General features: G+C 38.4%; 1 protein-coding gene and 1 long non-coding RNA gene across 6 annotated transcripts in view; one reads left to right on the top strand and one right to left on the bottom strand.

Moving 5' to 3' along the window:
- Positions 1-15,824, top strand: part of LOC148958953 (uncharacterized) — a 133,942-nt gene that overhangs the window by 53,276 nt on the left and 64,842 nt on the right. The gene's annotated exons all lie outside the window — the stretch shown is intronic.
- Positions 4,185-15,824, bottom strand: part of LOC135693242 (uncharacterized) — a 52,510-nt gene continuing 40,870 nt past the window's right edge. The window contains exons 5-10 of one of the 3 annotated variants that reach the window (XM_065211658.2): positions 15,126-15,518; positions 14,067-14,216; positions 8,433-8,795; positions 7,530-7,752; positions 5,830-6,107; positions 4,185-4,985 (exon numbers count right to left, since the gene is read on the bottom strand). In XM_065211658.2, coding sequence (XP_065067730.2) covers positions 4,684-4,985; positions 5,830-6,107; positions 7,530-7,752; positions 8,433-8,795; positions 14,067-14,216; positions 15,126-15,518 — 1,709 coding nt within the window. In that variant the 3' untranslated portion in view covers positions 4,185-4,683. The remainder of the gene's footprint in view (positions 4,986-5,829; positions 6,108-7,529; positions 7,753-8,432; positions 8,796-14,066; positions 14,217-15,125; positions 15,519-15,824) is intronic. The other 2 variants (XM_089111029.1, XM_089111028.1) reach the window with 2 other exon arrangements.

Here is a 15,824-nt window from a genome sequence, read left to right as displayed (position 1 = left end):
TTGCTGGGATTTCTCTCGCAAAGAATTTCTCTGCGAATAGCCTAAATACCTTTTTTCTTTCAGCAATGGTTTTGCATGTTTTCCTGTTGTCTTCCCCGTTGCATTTGTCCTTATCTTTCAATAGATATAAACAAGGCTTTGTTAGATTTGTATTATTCAATTACTGATAACAACACGGCGTTTATTATTTTGATCTAATCGTTTATTACATCAAACATTGCATGCGATCGCAGAAGCAAATACAAAAGAAATTTCATAATATGTTAGCACTGCACTGAAAACATGCTAGCACTGCACTGAAAATGAAAAGAGCGCACAAAATCAAATCGATGCCTATTTCTTTAAAGAGTATCTGCCTTCTTCTACTTGTGCACTTAATACATAAATAATATATATGTGATATATTAACTGACTTATCGGCTTCTGATTTCAATACCTATTCGCTGAGCATTTCATTATCTTTATTAAGTGTATCTAATTGATGTTTGGCGAACGGGGCAATTATTTCTGACCCGTACGTGGTGATAGGCTTGATTAGGTGATTAGATAATAAGACAGCCGTAGATGGTTTCATGACGTGATGATAGGCTTGATTAGGTGATTAGATAATAAGACAGCCGTATATGGTTTCAGGTGAAATTTGGATATGGTGTCAATAATAGGGTAGAGGGCTTTCATACCCTTTTCTTTGAGGTTCCTCTTAGTAGCCATGAAACTCGCACCTGCTGAAATGTCTATTCCAAGGTAACAATGCTGTTGTGCGAATTCAAAGGTCTTGACCTGCAATCTTAAATATTAATTATAGGTCACAGCCTGAACCATTCGTGGAATGAGGAACTGCATTAATAATTTACCGTTGATTGGCTGGATAATAATGAAGATAGATTTCCCAAAGAAATTCAATCATATTTTATGCACACTCAGCACAACTTTTGTTGCGAACAGACCAATAAGCTGTGCTCACTGCCGAATGCGGAACTGATTTGCCAACTGCCAAAACTTTTATTCTGCTGACGAAGGAATACTTTTTCAGATAAATACGAGGGTATAATTTCATTTCTACAAGAATGAATTTCACAGCGAAGTCCACGAGACTGCGAATTTGGTGCGAAAATTTCTCTTGATTTCCACCAGACAAAACTTCTAGGCACCCGATTTAAAAAATGCAGGCATGGAGGTTACCTTATCAAAGACCAAGCGAAATTAAAGTCCTCTGATTGTTTATCAGCTGTAGCGAAGATATCACTTCTAGGCACCCGATTTCGAAAATGCAGGCATAGAGGTTACCTTATCGAAGATCAAGCGAATTTAAAGTCCTCTGATTGTTTATCAGCTGTTGGGAAGACTTAAACTCTCCCTCTTCTCTTGCGAATTTGCTGCGAAATCAAGAATCAAAACTGCGCATGCCTGCCTGGATACATTTACAAGCAATTTCACCGCGGATTCATTCCAAACTACGCACTGTGGAATATATTTTTCCTTATTTGCAAAGAATTTTGGACGAAGCTGAAGACGCTTTCAAATTTTATGTTATCACATTGACTAAAACCCAAAAACACGACAGAAATATGCTATGAATAAAACTCGAAATCACGACATTTTTAAAAAACCTGGGTACAAGGTTAAAGTATTTCATAGCAAAACTCTTAAAAGGCGAGCAGCATTCACATTCTCGAAATATGGCACGGCTTTTAGAAGCAAAAGTAGCTGAAAGGACAAACAAGGAACATCAGTCTGTATGGAACATGTGTCTACATGGCCTTAGGGCGTTGGCTTGAATCGTTGTTAAAATAACTTCTTCAAAAATTGCGGATTATTACATATGTAATTGGACAAAAGAAATCTGTAAATTTTGATCTGTATCAAAGAAGCTCAATCTTTCAAGCCCTCACAGTTTCAGACGTCATCTTTTGAAACTATTTTACTGCTTTTAATTCCAATTTTCTGCGACATTTTCAAAAATCTTTCTATAAGATTAGATATTCATTGATGATTTGCGTGCAATTTGCTACTGTCTTAAAATTCGTTTTAGTATGTGTAATACTCCGAGTTTGTTTTCTCGTGAACTCATTACATTACAATAGGGACTAATTACAAATAACAACATGACAATACAAAGTACAAAAGTCGACACTGAACAATAGTACAGACAGATACTACGGCGTTACAATAAGTATATCAGATTCTAATATTATAAATAATAATATTTAAAAATCGATATTATAAGAAACTTGATATTATTATATGAGATGTCGATTGATGTGCATATGCGGCCAGGGATACTGTAATATGTAAAGAAAAGCGAAAAAGTGCAACAAACCAAAACACTGCTTGGCTAATGCCCCTAAGATTACGAAAAGTCAATTATTCATTAAATGGTCATCAAACTTTATATTCAGACAACATCGAAAAAGATTTTAGAGGAGGAATATGCCAATCGGCGACCACTAGTCTCTAACTTATATGAAAACTTTTAATAACGAATTTTTTTTAAAATAGGCTGAGCTGAAGTCGTTTGAGCATTAATATCGATTAAGGATTTCTACGCTATTGATTTAGTTTTTATAACATACGATAAACAGTTGTGGGCAGGGTCGAAACTTCACTATCTTCATTAGTGGGGTATGAAGCTTAGATGCCCGACGAAAAGGCGTGTCATGCTGGATGAAAAGGCGTGTCTGAACATCATTTTTACGAGAGAAGGTCACTTCTGGAGTTTTTCTGGTGTTGACTATAAACATTTGTTTAAAAAAGCAAGCATTTGTAAGGCCTGTCTTTTCTATAAAAGAAAAATAGTCTTCACTTTCTAAATCATCTGGCTATTAAGAGAGCAATTCAAAAAAGAGATTGAAGTAGGGTCTCAATTTTATCAAAGTGGAACAACAAAACACAGCCTGGAAGTTTTGGAATTTAGAAACAGCTAAACAGACTACAATGTTTTAGCAAAAAAAATCTTCAGTTGCATTTTCTGAGTTTGATTTTCAACTTTCGGTTGCTCCGTAAGAAATTTAAACATTTTTAGACACCCAAGCGCAAAAAAGTATCACTGAATTCACCAGATCATCCCTCAAGCTTGTGCAAAGAAAAGCTTTTTTATTGGAGATATTTTACAGGTACACCTATCATCAAAGCTCAATTTTCGTGTTTTCGTAATCATGGATATTGTTCAGAAATAGAAGAAACTCGAAAGTTCTTTGCAATTCATATCTTAACTACAATTCCCTGATAAATTTTCTATTATTTTTTGCTTGAACTGTCGGCTTAAAACTTTCTGTTACTTGTTACAGCTATTTGAATTTTTTTAATTGAAAAACTTTGGCGACTGTACGGCCATTTTTTGGCGAAGGGTGCAATACTTTCGGAGCGGAAGTGTAAAGCCTTTCGGAGGATTTCAGGGCATAACTCCTTATGAATGTATGATGAAAGTTTCATACATTTGGAAAAGAAAATGTTGCTTGACTTTTCTTAACAACGTATTCCGAGATGGCATATCCTTCATGCTTTGATTTATGATGCTTCTGTAAAATCGTCAGTGTACCATGGGCTCCGACGTAAGGGAAAATTTAGTAATCAAAACAAAAGATTTTGAAAAAAGCTCTCTTGTTTTGCAAAAAGGTGGGGAGGGAGGGATGCCCTGTGTTCATTTCCTTCTTGCATCAAATACACTTTACTTTCCGTCTATACTTTTGCTGTCGATCATTACTTTAGACTCTACTTCCGCATCTCGAGGCGAAGATAAACATGTGCACGTCGAGCTCGAGACGAAAGCGCTGATCAGTGGACGAAAAACAGAAATGTATACATGTTGCTGTTGCTTGCCTCGTTTCTGTTTGGTTTTCCCAACTGGACGGAAATTGAAAAAAGATGAGGGGAAATGACAATAATTTCGAAAACTAAGCTATGGCAAAAAGTAGCAATAAATATGCGACCTAAAGAAAATTTCCAGATTTGCCCGACCGATGTACTGGCAGCCATAAACTTGCACTACAAAATCTGTTTTTTTGAAGATTGGGGGGGGGGGGGGGTCAGCACCCCCATACCCCCCTAGCAGTTTCGCCCTGGGTGTGGGTTGCTGTGACAGGTTATTTCTATTTATCAAATACTGGAAATGCTGATAAATGAAATATAAATAAAAGATGAATATAGATAAATGAAAGAATATCAAGACATAAAGAAAACCGCAATAGCAGCGCAATGTTAATGATTATGATTTATTCAGCAAGCGAAAAGTATTAGTAAAAATTAGTCAAGAAGAATGAATACGAAGTTTGAAAAATGTGAAGCAACAGTGCTTGGCGCTTTGAATTTAGAAAGAGGTTGAGATTTTAAAACAAGATTAAAATTAATGTTCTTTATACATTGCTGGTAGACAAAAAGCTTTTTAGGCTCACCAGCCAATTTCGTATCGACACCAAGTCAGTTTTTCCATTATTTCTATGTTAAATACCTTTTTTAATTATCTCAAGCCTATTGAAATTCTCTGAGCAAATATTTAACAAGTTGGCCAAGCTCACTGTGCTCTTTCTAAATCTAGACGTAATACCAAGCAAAATATATGCAACAAAAAAGAGAACAAAATACGCACAGATAAGTACTTCGGTGCATCTAGATAAGCTAGGTTATCAACCTTACATGTAATGTCTTTCAAATGCCTATAAAAACCGATGCTTTTAAACGATTTCATTAAGAGCAAAGAACATTGTCCTTGAAAATCTCTGCTTGTTGTTCTTTGCTGATGACACCGATGTTTTGCATTACAACGTCATCATACAATTGATTTTCCCCCATATGCTGCTCAGGGGGCAAATCCTCTTGGCTACCCGCATAACGATTCTCTTTCTTTGGGTCAGGGACGACCATAGGAGATTTTTTCATATGTGCAACCTTGAACGCAAGCCCAGCGACAACAGCAACCAGTACAGCAACAGCAACACCCATACCAATGAAAGCTTTCGTTTTATCCTCATGCACTTGTTGTGCCTTGCCTGGAAAATAGAGAGGGAACTGCTAGCAAACTGATTCTTTCAAAAACTCAATAGTTTAACATAAAGATTATTCTTCAACTGTCTGTTGTATAGAAGGAGTGTATTCCTAGGAGGCTCGGGAGGGGGGGGGGGTGGTGGTGGGTATATGGGGGTGCTGTCAATGCCGGAAGGTGGCAAATATCTACTTTTGCTATTATTTTTGCAGCCCCTTGCGCGAGAACCCCCTTTGTTTTTATGATCGCATAAGATACCTATTGCAAAGTGCTCGGAACTGTTAAGATAAAGCTGTGCAGGGATTGTGTGCACTGTAGCGTGATTCGACCTTAGGACCGTGTGGACCAACTAGAAATATACCGATCAAGTCATGAAGAATTGGGGATGTCACACCCCCATACACCCCAATCCCGCTAGCTATAAAGAAATCGATCTTTTGTACTTCGTTACAATCTGGTCAGGGGCGTCGCCGAAGTGGAGTATGGGGGGGGGGGGGGCGCTGCACCGCCAATACTTTGTCCATCGGCACGTAAAGGACTTTTGTCAGAGAAATTCTTCTTTCTCTCACTCTGTAGTATAATTGAAACCTTTTTACGACGAATATAACGCATATGCACCTTTGTAGCTAACATTTTCAAAGTATGGCACTAGAAATACTGGAAATTGAATTTTTCGAATGCGGAAACAGAAAAGCGTAAAAAGTAGCTTATAAATCATTTATCATTTGCAAACCACCTAAAGAAAGGGACACACCATTTTTGAAGGCAAAAATCATTTCTGTCCCCGTCTGAGAAAATTTGTTGGCTTCGCTCTTGATTTTGGTATAGGAATATGTCCTCTTGATGCTTACCTTGACTACCCGCAGCTCTGCGAACCTCCCTCTCTACCATGTAAAATTTTGAAGGAGGATCGTTTGAGACACCGCTTAGATCTCGCTTTCCTCTGAAAATGTTATTGCCAGTGCACCCGTATTGGCAGCGATAATCCGTTGATGTGGCATGGCACAGGAAAACGAGGCAGTGGAAGTATACAGATGTGCTGTTATTTAGAAATTTGAACGCCTGAATACTAAAGCGTTGACGATGGTTTTGCGTCTTGTGAAACTGGACGGTGTTGTCGGTGGGGCATCTAGAATGCAAAAGTAATGAAGGTTATCGGTACTGTTATGGAAGGACTAAATATGGAGAGGAACCGTTGGCCCAGGCTGGAATCCATGTAACGTACGCCAGAGATACCTGAGGTGGACTTCATAATTTCCTTGGCGTACTGGTGTATAACGAAGAAATGATGTGTTGGCGTAAAGGTGGATGGGATGCTGCCTATGTTTGGGACACAATATGGCTTATAAACACCATATGGCTTATCAGTGGTGATAAAAAAATGAGTAATAGTTTTATTATCCAGTATATCATACAACTGTTTAGCGTGAGCATTAAGATGGCCAATATCCAGCGTGAGGTATACATGGATCCTTGTATGATATAGATAATTGACTGGCCCTTGGCAGAAGTCTACAAGACAGAGAACCAAACCCTTCGTTGTTGCTGGCATCTAATATGAAGTGCTTGTGCATAGGAATATTTTAAAGCCAATAGTGGATTAACCAATACCAGGTCCTGGGCCTACGATATTTTAGGGCTGAATTCTGCCAAAATAATAACATTATGCGATAACAAACTATTGAGGTCATTAATGAATATTGCGCAGCTTGAAGCAACAGGTTTGAGTATATGGCGATTACAACTTAAGATAAAATGTAGTGATATTTAACATGTCCAATAATTAGTTTTCAGAAAACATGCCATATATCAAACCATTCAAGTTTTCAAAGCCGCAAAGTCAAAACTAATGCTATCCATCAAAAGCACGTCCATTACACGTTGCGAAGAGACAGGTTACCCAATCGAGTCTGACCTACTGTTATACAAGTTTATTATACAACAAGTGGACCTAGAGTTGATCGCAAGTAATTTTTTATGCGTTTCCAAACAATGAAAGACCTCTCGCCGCTGCAGTTTGTCATCATTAAAGGCAGAAATATTTTTAAAATGTTTTCCACATTTTGTAACAGAATTCAAAGCATTATTTGAAACTTGACTTTTTCGAGGAATTTTCTAAATGTTATTGGGTTACCAAGCCATGTAAATTCGGATGTTTTTTTGGTAATTAGAAATGACAGGCCATACTAAAATAATACAACCAGCCATTTTATTAGCAACGGAAATATGCGCAAGTCCTTACTAAAGGCCGATTTCCATTTGACATTATTTGTGAGCGCGCGCGTAGCGCCAAAATCTGAGCATGCGTAGTTATAATCAAGTGGTCTCGATTTTGCGTCCGCTGTGAGCGCCAGAAAGTTGATAGGGTCTCAACTTTTTTGTGCGCTCGGCTACTTGACAGCATCACTTAACTACGCATGCTCAGGTTTGGGCGCTACGCCCGCGCGCACAAAAAATGTCAAATGGAAATCGGCCTTAAAACATAGAGTAAAGCCTAGGCGCCATAAGCCACATAGGTAATCCACCACTGTGTAAAATGATTATGAGATACCTGTTGTTGATGAAGACGTATTTCATGTAGTGGTTCCTATCCATAGTTGGCGTGGAAAAGCATTGATCGATCAGTATGACTGTGTTTTTCTGAGATTTACTCGAGTAGACTTCAAAGTGCATCCAGTCTCTCAGCTGAACACTCACAGGGTAATGGGAATGCATCGTCGAATAAGTACGGTCAGTGTACATGACAAAATTGAAACTGAAGTTTCCATATCCAACTAGGAAGAGATCGGGGTTTTTTTGAGAAAAATAAAAACAGTTATTATGAGGAATGATGGAAAATTTTTATAAAATCATAGGTTGAAATATCAACTGCAAAATCACTTATTATGCTAAGTAGACCTACTTTGAAACAGGAAAGATCCTTTCTGAATGTCATCAAAGATCTATTTCTTTAATTTAAGAAATGAAGAGGCATATCAGTTGGAGAAATAAGGTCCTGAATTCTTCATTTTTAAAACATGCAGCCCTTCAGCTTGATTTTACGTACTTTAACATAGATTGAATAGATTGAAACACGTGATCGATATTACATAAGTAGCACATATTAGGTCCAAGGATAGCAGCTTTGATTCATATACGAAAACTTTTTCAATGTAACTGAATGATGCGATGCACCTGATTGCGTCAGTAACTAAGGAATAGACAAGAAATGTTCATCACCCAGTGATTTGCCGTTACTAAATTAATGGAACGTTGTTATCATGATTGGTCAATTTGAGTGAAGCTAACTACCTGAAAGAAAATTTATCTTTAAAAAAATGGATCACCAAAACATATTACTGCCACCATTTGCTAGATACATTGCTGCAGTAGGAGTGCAGTGTAAATAGATGCTTTAAAGACAAAGGTGCATCCTAAATTGGTATATTTGATCAAGCACTGAAATTAATCTTACCTTCAGATCCAGTGACATTGGATATGGGTATGTACCTGTATGAGTTCCACGTACTACTGTATCCAGATTTGTCAAAATGGCAAGTAAATTTTACTCGCTGGTCAGGATCCCTTGTTATTGTACCAGAGATAGCTTTAGGTCTGAAAATGACTTCATTCTCGTACACAATGTACCTCGACGTCTCACTTCTAGTTGACCCACATGCGCCTGGTACACTACCAAGTATGATGTTGTAGCTGCTAATGGATGCTGAACAGGAGGTATCTCGCAATGTTATGCTTGAAAACAGGGATTTATCGTAGAAGGCTCGATCAAAGTCGATCCTCATATAGTTCGGAGTGCAGGAAACGACGGAACTTTTATCTAGAAATAAACAAAAAAATTTTTGATGTTAGTGCCATTGTATTTGTTTAGAAAAAGAGCATTGATTTTCTTTGAGTATATAGCAAGGAGTGGGATTGAAAGGTGTATGCAAATTGTTGAGAGCAAGTGTTAGTTTTAGTTCAATGTCCGCGTGCAAGAGAGGAGAGTAAGACGTACTCGTGAACAAAAGAAAGCCAGAGGTAAATTTAGTTTAGTGTCCGTGTGCAAGAGAGGAGAGTAAGACGTATTTTTTAATCAAAGAAAGCCAGAGGTAAATTTAGCTCAATGTCCTTGTGCAAGAGAAGAGAGTAAGACGTATTCGCGAACCAAAGAAAGCCAGAGGTAAATTTAGTTCAGTGTCCGTGTGCAAGAGAAGAGAGTAAGACGTACTCGTGAACCAAAGAAAGCCAGAAGTAAATTTAGTTCGATGTCCGCGTGCAAGAAAGGAGACTAAGACGTACTCGTGAACAAAAGAAAGCCAGAGGTAAATTTAGCTCAATGTCCTTGTGCAAGAGAGGAGAGCAAGATGTATTCGTGAACCAAAGAAAGCCAGAGGTAAATTTAGGTCAATCTCCGCGTGCAAGAGAGGAGAGTAAGGCGTATTCGTGAACCAAAGAAAGCCAGAGATAAATTTAGGTCAATGTCCGCGTGCAAGAGAGGAGAGTAAGACGTATTCGTTAATCAAAGAAAGCCAGAGGTAAATTTAGTTTAGTGTCCGTGTGCAAGAGAGGAGAGTAAGACGTATTTTTTAATCAAAGAAAGCCAGAGGTAAATTTAGCTCAATGTCCTTGTGCAAGAGAAGAGAGTAAGACGTATTCGCGAACCAAAGGAAGCCAGAGGTAAATTTAGTTCAATGTCCTTGTGCAAGAGAGGAGAGTAAGACGTATTCGTTAATCAAAGAAAGCCAGAGGTAAATTTAGTTCAATGTCCTTGTGCAAGAGAAGAGAGTAAGACGTATTCGCGAACCAAAGGAAGCCAGAGGTAAATTTAGGCCAATGTTCGGGTGCAAGAGAAGAGAGTAAGACGTATTCGTGAACCAAAGAAAGCCAAAGGTAAATTTAGGCCAATGTTCGGGTGCAAGAGATGAGAGTAAGACGTATTCGTGAACCAAAGAAAGCCAAAGGTAAATTTAGGCCAATGTTCGGGTGCAAGAGATGAGAGTAAGACGTATTCGCGAACCAAAGGAAGCCAAAGGTAAATTTAGGCCAATGTTCGGGTGCAAGAGAAGAGAGTAAGACGTATTCGTGAACCAAAGAAAGCGAAAGGTAAATTTAGGCCAATGTTCGGGTGCAAGAGATGAGAGTAATACGTATTCGTGAACCAAAGAAAGCCAAAGGTAAATTTAGGTCAATGTCTGCGTGCAAGATAGGAAAGTAATACGTATTCGTGAACCAAAGAAAGCCAGAGGTAAACTAATTTCAATGTCCGTGTGCAAGAGAGGAGAGTGAGACGTATTCGTGAATCAAAGGAAGCCAGAGATAAATTTAGGTCAATGTCCGCGTGCAAGAGAGGGGAGTAAGACGTATTCGTGAACCAAAGAAAGCCAAAGGTAAATTTAGGCCAATGTTCGGGTGCAAGAGATGAGAGTAATACGTATTCGTGAACCAAAGAAAGCCAAAGGTAAATTTAGGTCAATGTCCGCGTGCAAGATAGGAAAGTAATACGTATTCGTGAACCAAAGAAAGCCAGAGGTAAACTAATTTCAATGTCCGTGTGCAAGAGAGGAGAGTAAGACGTATTCGTGAACCAAAGAAAGCCAGAGGTAAATTTAGTTCAGTGTCCGTGTGCAAGAGAAGAGAGTAAGACGTATTCGTGAACCAAAGAAAGCCAAAGGTAAATTTAGGCCAATGTTCGGGTGCAAGAGATGAGAGTTATACGTATTCGTGAACCAAAGAAAGCCAAAGGTAAATTTAGGTCAATGTCCGCGTGCAAGAGAAGAGAGTAAGACGTATTCGTGAACCAAAGAAAGCCAAAGGTAAATTTAGGCCAATGTTCGGGTGCAAGAGATGAGAGTAATACGTATTCGTGAACCAAAGAAAGCCAAAGGTAAATTTAGGCCAATGTTCGGGTGCAAGAGATGAGAGTAATACGTATTCGTGAACCAAAGAAAGCCAAAGGTAAATTTAGGCCAATGTTCGGGTGCAAGAGAAGAGAGTAAGACGTATTCGTGAACCAAAGAAAGCCAAAGGTAAATTTAGGCCAATGTTCGGGTGCAAGAGATGAGAGTAAGACGTATTCGTGAACCAAAGAAAGCCAAAGGTAAATTTAGGCCAATGTTCGGGTGCAAGAGATGAGAGTAATACGTATTCGTGAACCAAAGAAAGCCAAAGGTAAATTTAGGTCAATGTCCGCGTGCAAGAGAAGAGAGTAAGACGTATTCGTGAACCAAAGAAAGCCAAAGGTAAATTTAGGCCAATGTTCGGGTGCAAGAGATGAGAGTAATACGTATTCGTGAACCAAAGAAAGCCAAAGGTAAATTTAGGCCAATGTTCGGGTGCAAGAGATGAGAGTAATACGTATTCGTGAACCAAAGAAAGCCAAAGGTAAATTTAGGCCAATGTTCGGGTGCAAGAGAAGAGAGTAAGACGTATTCGTGAACCAAAGAAAGCCAAAGGTAAATTTAGGCCAATGTTCGGGTGCAAGAGATGAGAGTAAGACGTATTCGTGAACCAAAGAAAGCCAAAGGTAAATTTAGGCCAATGTTATGGTGCAAGAGATGAGAGTAATACGTATTCGTGAACCAAAGAAAGCCAAAGGTAAATTTAGGTCAATGTCCGCGTGCAAGAGAAGAGAGTAAGACGTATTCGTGAACCAAAGAAAGCCAAAGGTAAATTTAGGCCAATGTTCGGGTGCAAGAGATGAGAGTAATACGTATTCGTGAACCAAAGAAAGCCAAAGGTAAATTTAGGTCAATGTCCGCGTGCAAGATAGGAAAGTAATACGTATTCGTGAACCAAAGAAAGCCAGAGGTAAACTAATTTCAATGTCCGTGTGCAAGAGAGGAGAGTAAGACGTATTCGTGAACCAAAGAAAGCCAGAGGTAAATTTAGTTCAGTGTCCGTGTGCAAGAGAAGAGAGTAAGACGTATTCGTGAACCAAAGAAAGCCAGAGGTAAATTTAGGTCAATGTCCGCGTTCAAGAGAGGAGAAGAAGATGTATTCGTTAATCAAAGCAAGCCAGAGGTAAATTTGGCTCATTGTCCGTGTGCAAGAGAGGAGAATAAGACGTATTCGTTTATCAAAGCAAGCCAGAGGTAAATTTGGCTCATTGTCTATAAGCACGAGACTAGTTTCCAGGAATCTCTGCTATAAGGAATTAGAGGAGAGGGGTAAAAATAGTATTTTATTGAAAAAGCTGTTGTTGAAAATGAATTCGGTATGGTTTATAAGCATAGGCTTACGGGGTGACTTCAGATAGGGGGGGGGGGCTTTAAACTTTTTGCCCGAAAAATATAAATGTCCAAATATTTACCGCGAAAACTCTAACACATCAAGCTTCTAATCTTAGTCAAATATGATGTTAATTAATTAGCATTTTTGTCTTAGCAAATTTCAAAAACATTATAATGTGTTTGAAGAGTTTTCGATTTTCATTATTAAAAGAAATACGAATCGCTTTCAAGGACCAAATATATCAATTATTTTATAGATATCTTTTATTAGAACACGATTTGAATAATGGCGCTCGATATCAATGAGTGCGACATTCTTATGCCTTTGTCTCATGGTGTTGCGGAGATATGTCTTTATGCGCCTCAGTCAGTGGCTGATTTAAGGGAGGGGAACTAGAGGCAAGTGCCCCTCCCTCGCCAAGTTGATGCGAGTCTGGCGCCCTTTTTTGAAAATTGTGCGCCTCTTTTGAAGAATGAGAATCAGGAGGAAAAGCTTCAGAGACCTATAGGTTCATTTACTTCAAGGATTACCCCCTGAAAATGGATCATGTTTTGCTAGAAAAGTCACACTTGGGAAGTCAACAAGTCCTTTCCATAAAGTTGTGCTCTTTAATTCCTGCCTTCATTCAAAATGCTTTAATTTATTGAGCTCAAAAGTTGTTCAATTTTCATGTCATAATCAAACCAAATAGAACTATGAAGCATATTTGCGATAGAATCGATGTTGTAAATATCCCAGAGCCATTTTTTGGTTATCTCTAGAATGTCATAGTTTAATTGCATAACTTTTCTGCCGCCAACCATAATGGTCGCCTTCATCAAACCCTGAACAATCAATGTTACAATTTGCAAAAATGACGTACTATTGAATTCTGGGTGCATTCATTAAAGTACTGTCTAGCTATACAGCCATACTACGATTGAAATTTAAACCAAAAGCGGCAAATTCTCTGGGCCCCACTAAACTCGACTTCCCGGTAAGGAAAACGCACAAGTTAGCCCCTTTTGTAGAGTACTCAAGCGACTCAAGCAGGGTTGGAGGCATCATACATAGCGGAGCAGCGAATGTTCCGCTGGAACATTTATAACTAAGAGAAATTTAATAAGAGGACTATAAGTCATACTAAGACTATATATCATTTTTTGGCAAAATTATTGTGAAAATTTCCTTAGAAAGTGAAAGGAGAGCCTTCTGTCAGTTGTATACAACGTACTCTCGTCAAAAATTTCTGAGCATTTTTCAGCGCCCCCACTATCAACTGCCCCTTTTCTAAAAGTTTCTCTTGATCCGCCCCTGGTCTCAGTGGGCTGACTGATCGTTCTGCTGAACATTATGCTGCTGGCATAGTTGTCAGAATCTGCATCACTTCAGCAAAATGGGACCTGAATTCGAAACATTGTCATCATGCATGATTTTCAGCACTTCACGCACTTTTATTATTAGAATAAGATGCTTATTTTTGTGTTTATTGAACAGTTTCTACTACATTTCTAGAAGGTCCGAATCAATTTAGCAAAAGGAAGAAACCTCTGATGCCTTCTGTGACAGGCTTAGTATTCACGCATACATAATGTTCTGGTCATACACCCAGTCGCGTATAGATTTCTCCCAATTGACCGTGAGCACTTGAATTTTTTTAGCTTAGAGGTTCATAAACATGTTTGAAAAGTAGTTTTTTTCTCCTTTGATCGCCCAATTCTGTACAGCGTTAACAAAATTAAGAATAAGGACAGCAAGGTACAGGGTTCTAATATTATCGAAGTAATTCTTGTTCAGAATTTCTAGAAGGCTATCAAACGGATGACATAATTCAGGAGAAAATCTTGATAAATATTAAATAATTATCGCAATAAAAAAACTTGGAATGATTCAACATTACCTTCAACTCCACAATATCTCAAGCTGCACGTTGGAACACTATCCAGCCAGTACACATGAAAAGTGCCGCAATTCCTTATCATGATTGACTTTGTGAAGGAACAAGAACAGGTATAATGACGAGAAAAGCAAACAGACCTTGCAACAACACCTGAAAATGGAAAAGGTTAACTTGGAATTAAAGATTTTGCCTGGAAAACAAACACCTTCGAGTTGGAACTTACTCGAATGGCATATGAGTAGAATTTTGATTTTAGGACTACTGAGTTCAAAACTGTTATATTTAGAGTCCAGTTATTGTTACTTTTTAGTTAATATAATTATTCAAGAGGAGCACGCTCTTGTCTGATAAAAGCTGAAGAATGGGGAGGATGACCAAAAAACAGCTTCATCTATCGTATGTCTATTGTTTTGAGAAAGTGCTAGCACCCCCGCCTCAAAGAAACCAAAGTGAATGAAAAAACCAAAACAAACAAATAAGTAACGTAATTAACGAAAATATCGCCGAGTAAGATGAACATATCAACATTTTTGCCTAAATATCTTTATATGCCTTGCATTTTTCTTTGGCTTACAAATATAGCACTTTGGAGGCAATTTTTATCGCCCGTTTATACAGCCCCCCTCAAAGAAGCCCACACCTTAAAACTATTTGCACTATCAAGCTCTAAAGAGGCCAACTTACATTACGTCAAAAGTGTCTAAAACAGTTTAATAATCGCCGTCATTAGGTCTTGCTTAATCTCCTTCTTTGGCCTCTTTTTATTAGAAAATGACCAATATTCCTGAAGAAGGGTACTCTCCCTGTCAAAATGTACTTTTTCTGACAAACAGTGGCACTTTCTTGGAAAAAGAGATTTTGATAAAATGAACACTTTTCTGATATGGAGGGGAACTTCCAACCTTTTTTATAAAAAGAGGCATTTCTTAAATTAAGTGGGTGCAAAGGCCCCCTGAGCCACCTGGCGTTTACGTCCTACAATGGGAGGTACTTCAAATACTTCGATGCCACCATTGCCAAATACTTCTTCTAAGGCATTCAACGGCTGGATCTACCTACCATCAGATACTGAGGGCAATGCTCCATTTGGAATCCATCCTTGATAAAACGAACCACATCTGTTTAAAGATCCACCAAGATTTTTTGGACAGGAATTCATCATTCTGTTGCCTGCATTACCCATGAACCGATACCAGCCAAACAGTTCTTTGTCACATCGATACAAGCTCCAATGAGTGAAAGTCACAGCACGGTCGTAATTTGCTAATACCTGGTAATATTTGCACCCATCTAAGGCTTGGATGCGAGAGGTAGTCTGGGGCAAAGCTGACGTCCGCAAAGAATATGCTGGGGTAGCAGACCTTTGGAATGTAACAGCAGTGCTTGGTTGTACATGTACTGAAGTTCCGTTAACAGTGCAGTTTGTCGTGTTGTTACCATAAATGGTGGTTTCTAAAAATGAGCAATCAGATTTAGGGTAAAAGTGTGCTTTTGATTCAAAAACGTCTTGAATGAAACATAAATGCAAAAATGAAACTTCACAAGAAGAAAATCTCTCCCTGCTTCATCAAGAAATGATTTAAATTGTTATGTCAAAAATTGAGACTTGGTGTTGGGCAAAACAAGGTTGGCTCGTGTTCTATAAGATTTTGGTGATAAAAGTAAAAGACCTTACTTTAAAAAATTCACATGAATTTATAAAAATTGGTGGGGCGACAGAAGTAACATAGACTCGATGGTTAAACTTTCAATTTGAAC

This window comes from Rhopilema esculentum, chromosome 11 (genome assembly GCF_057945365.1).
Source record: "Rhopilema esculentum isolate cy_ngs chromosome 11, ASM5794536v1, whole genome shotgun sequence".
Taxonomy (NCBI): Eukaryota; Metazoa; Cnidaria; class Scyphozoa; order Rhizostomeae; family Rhizostomatidae; genus Rhopilema; species Rhopilema esculentum.
This window is presented reverse-complemented; position numbering and strand designations above follow the sequence as displayed.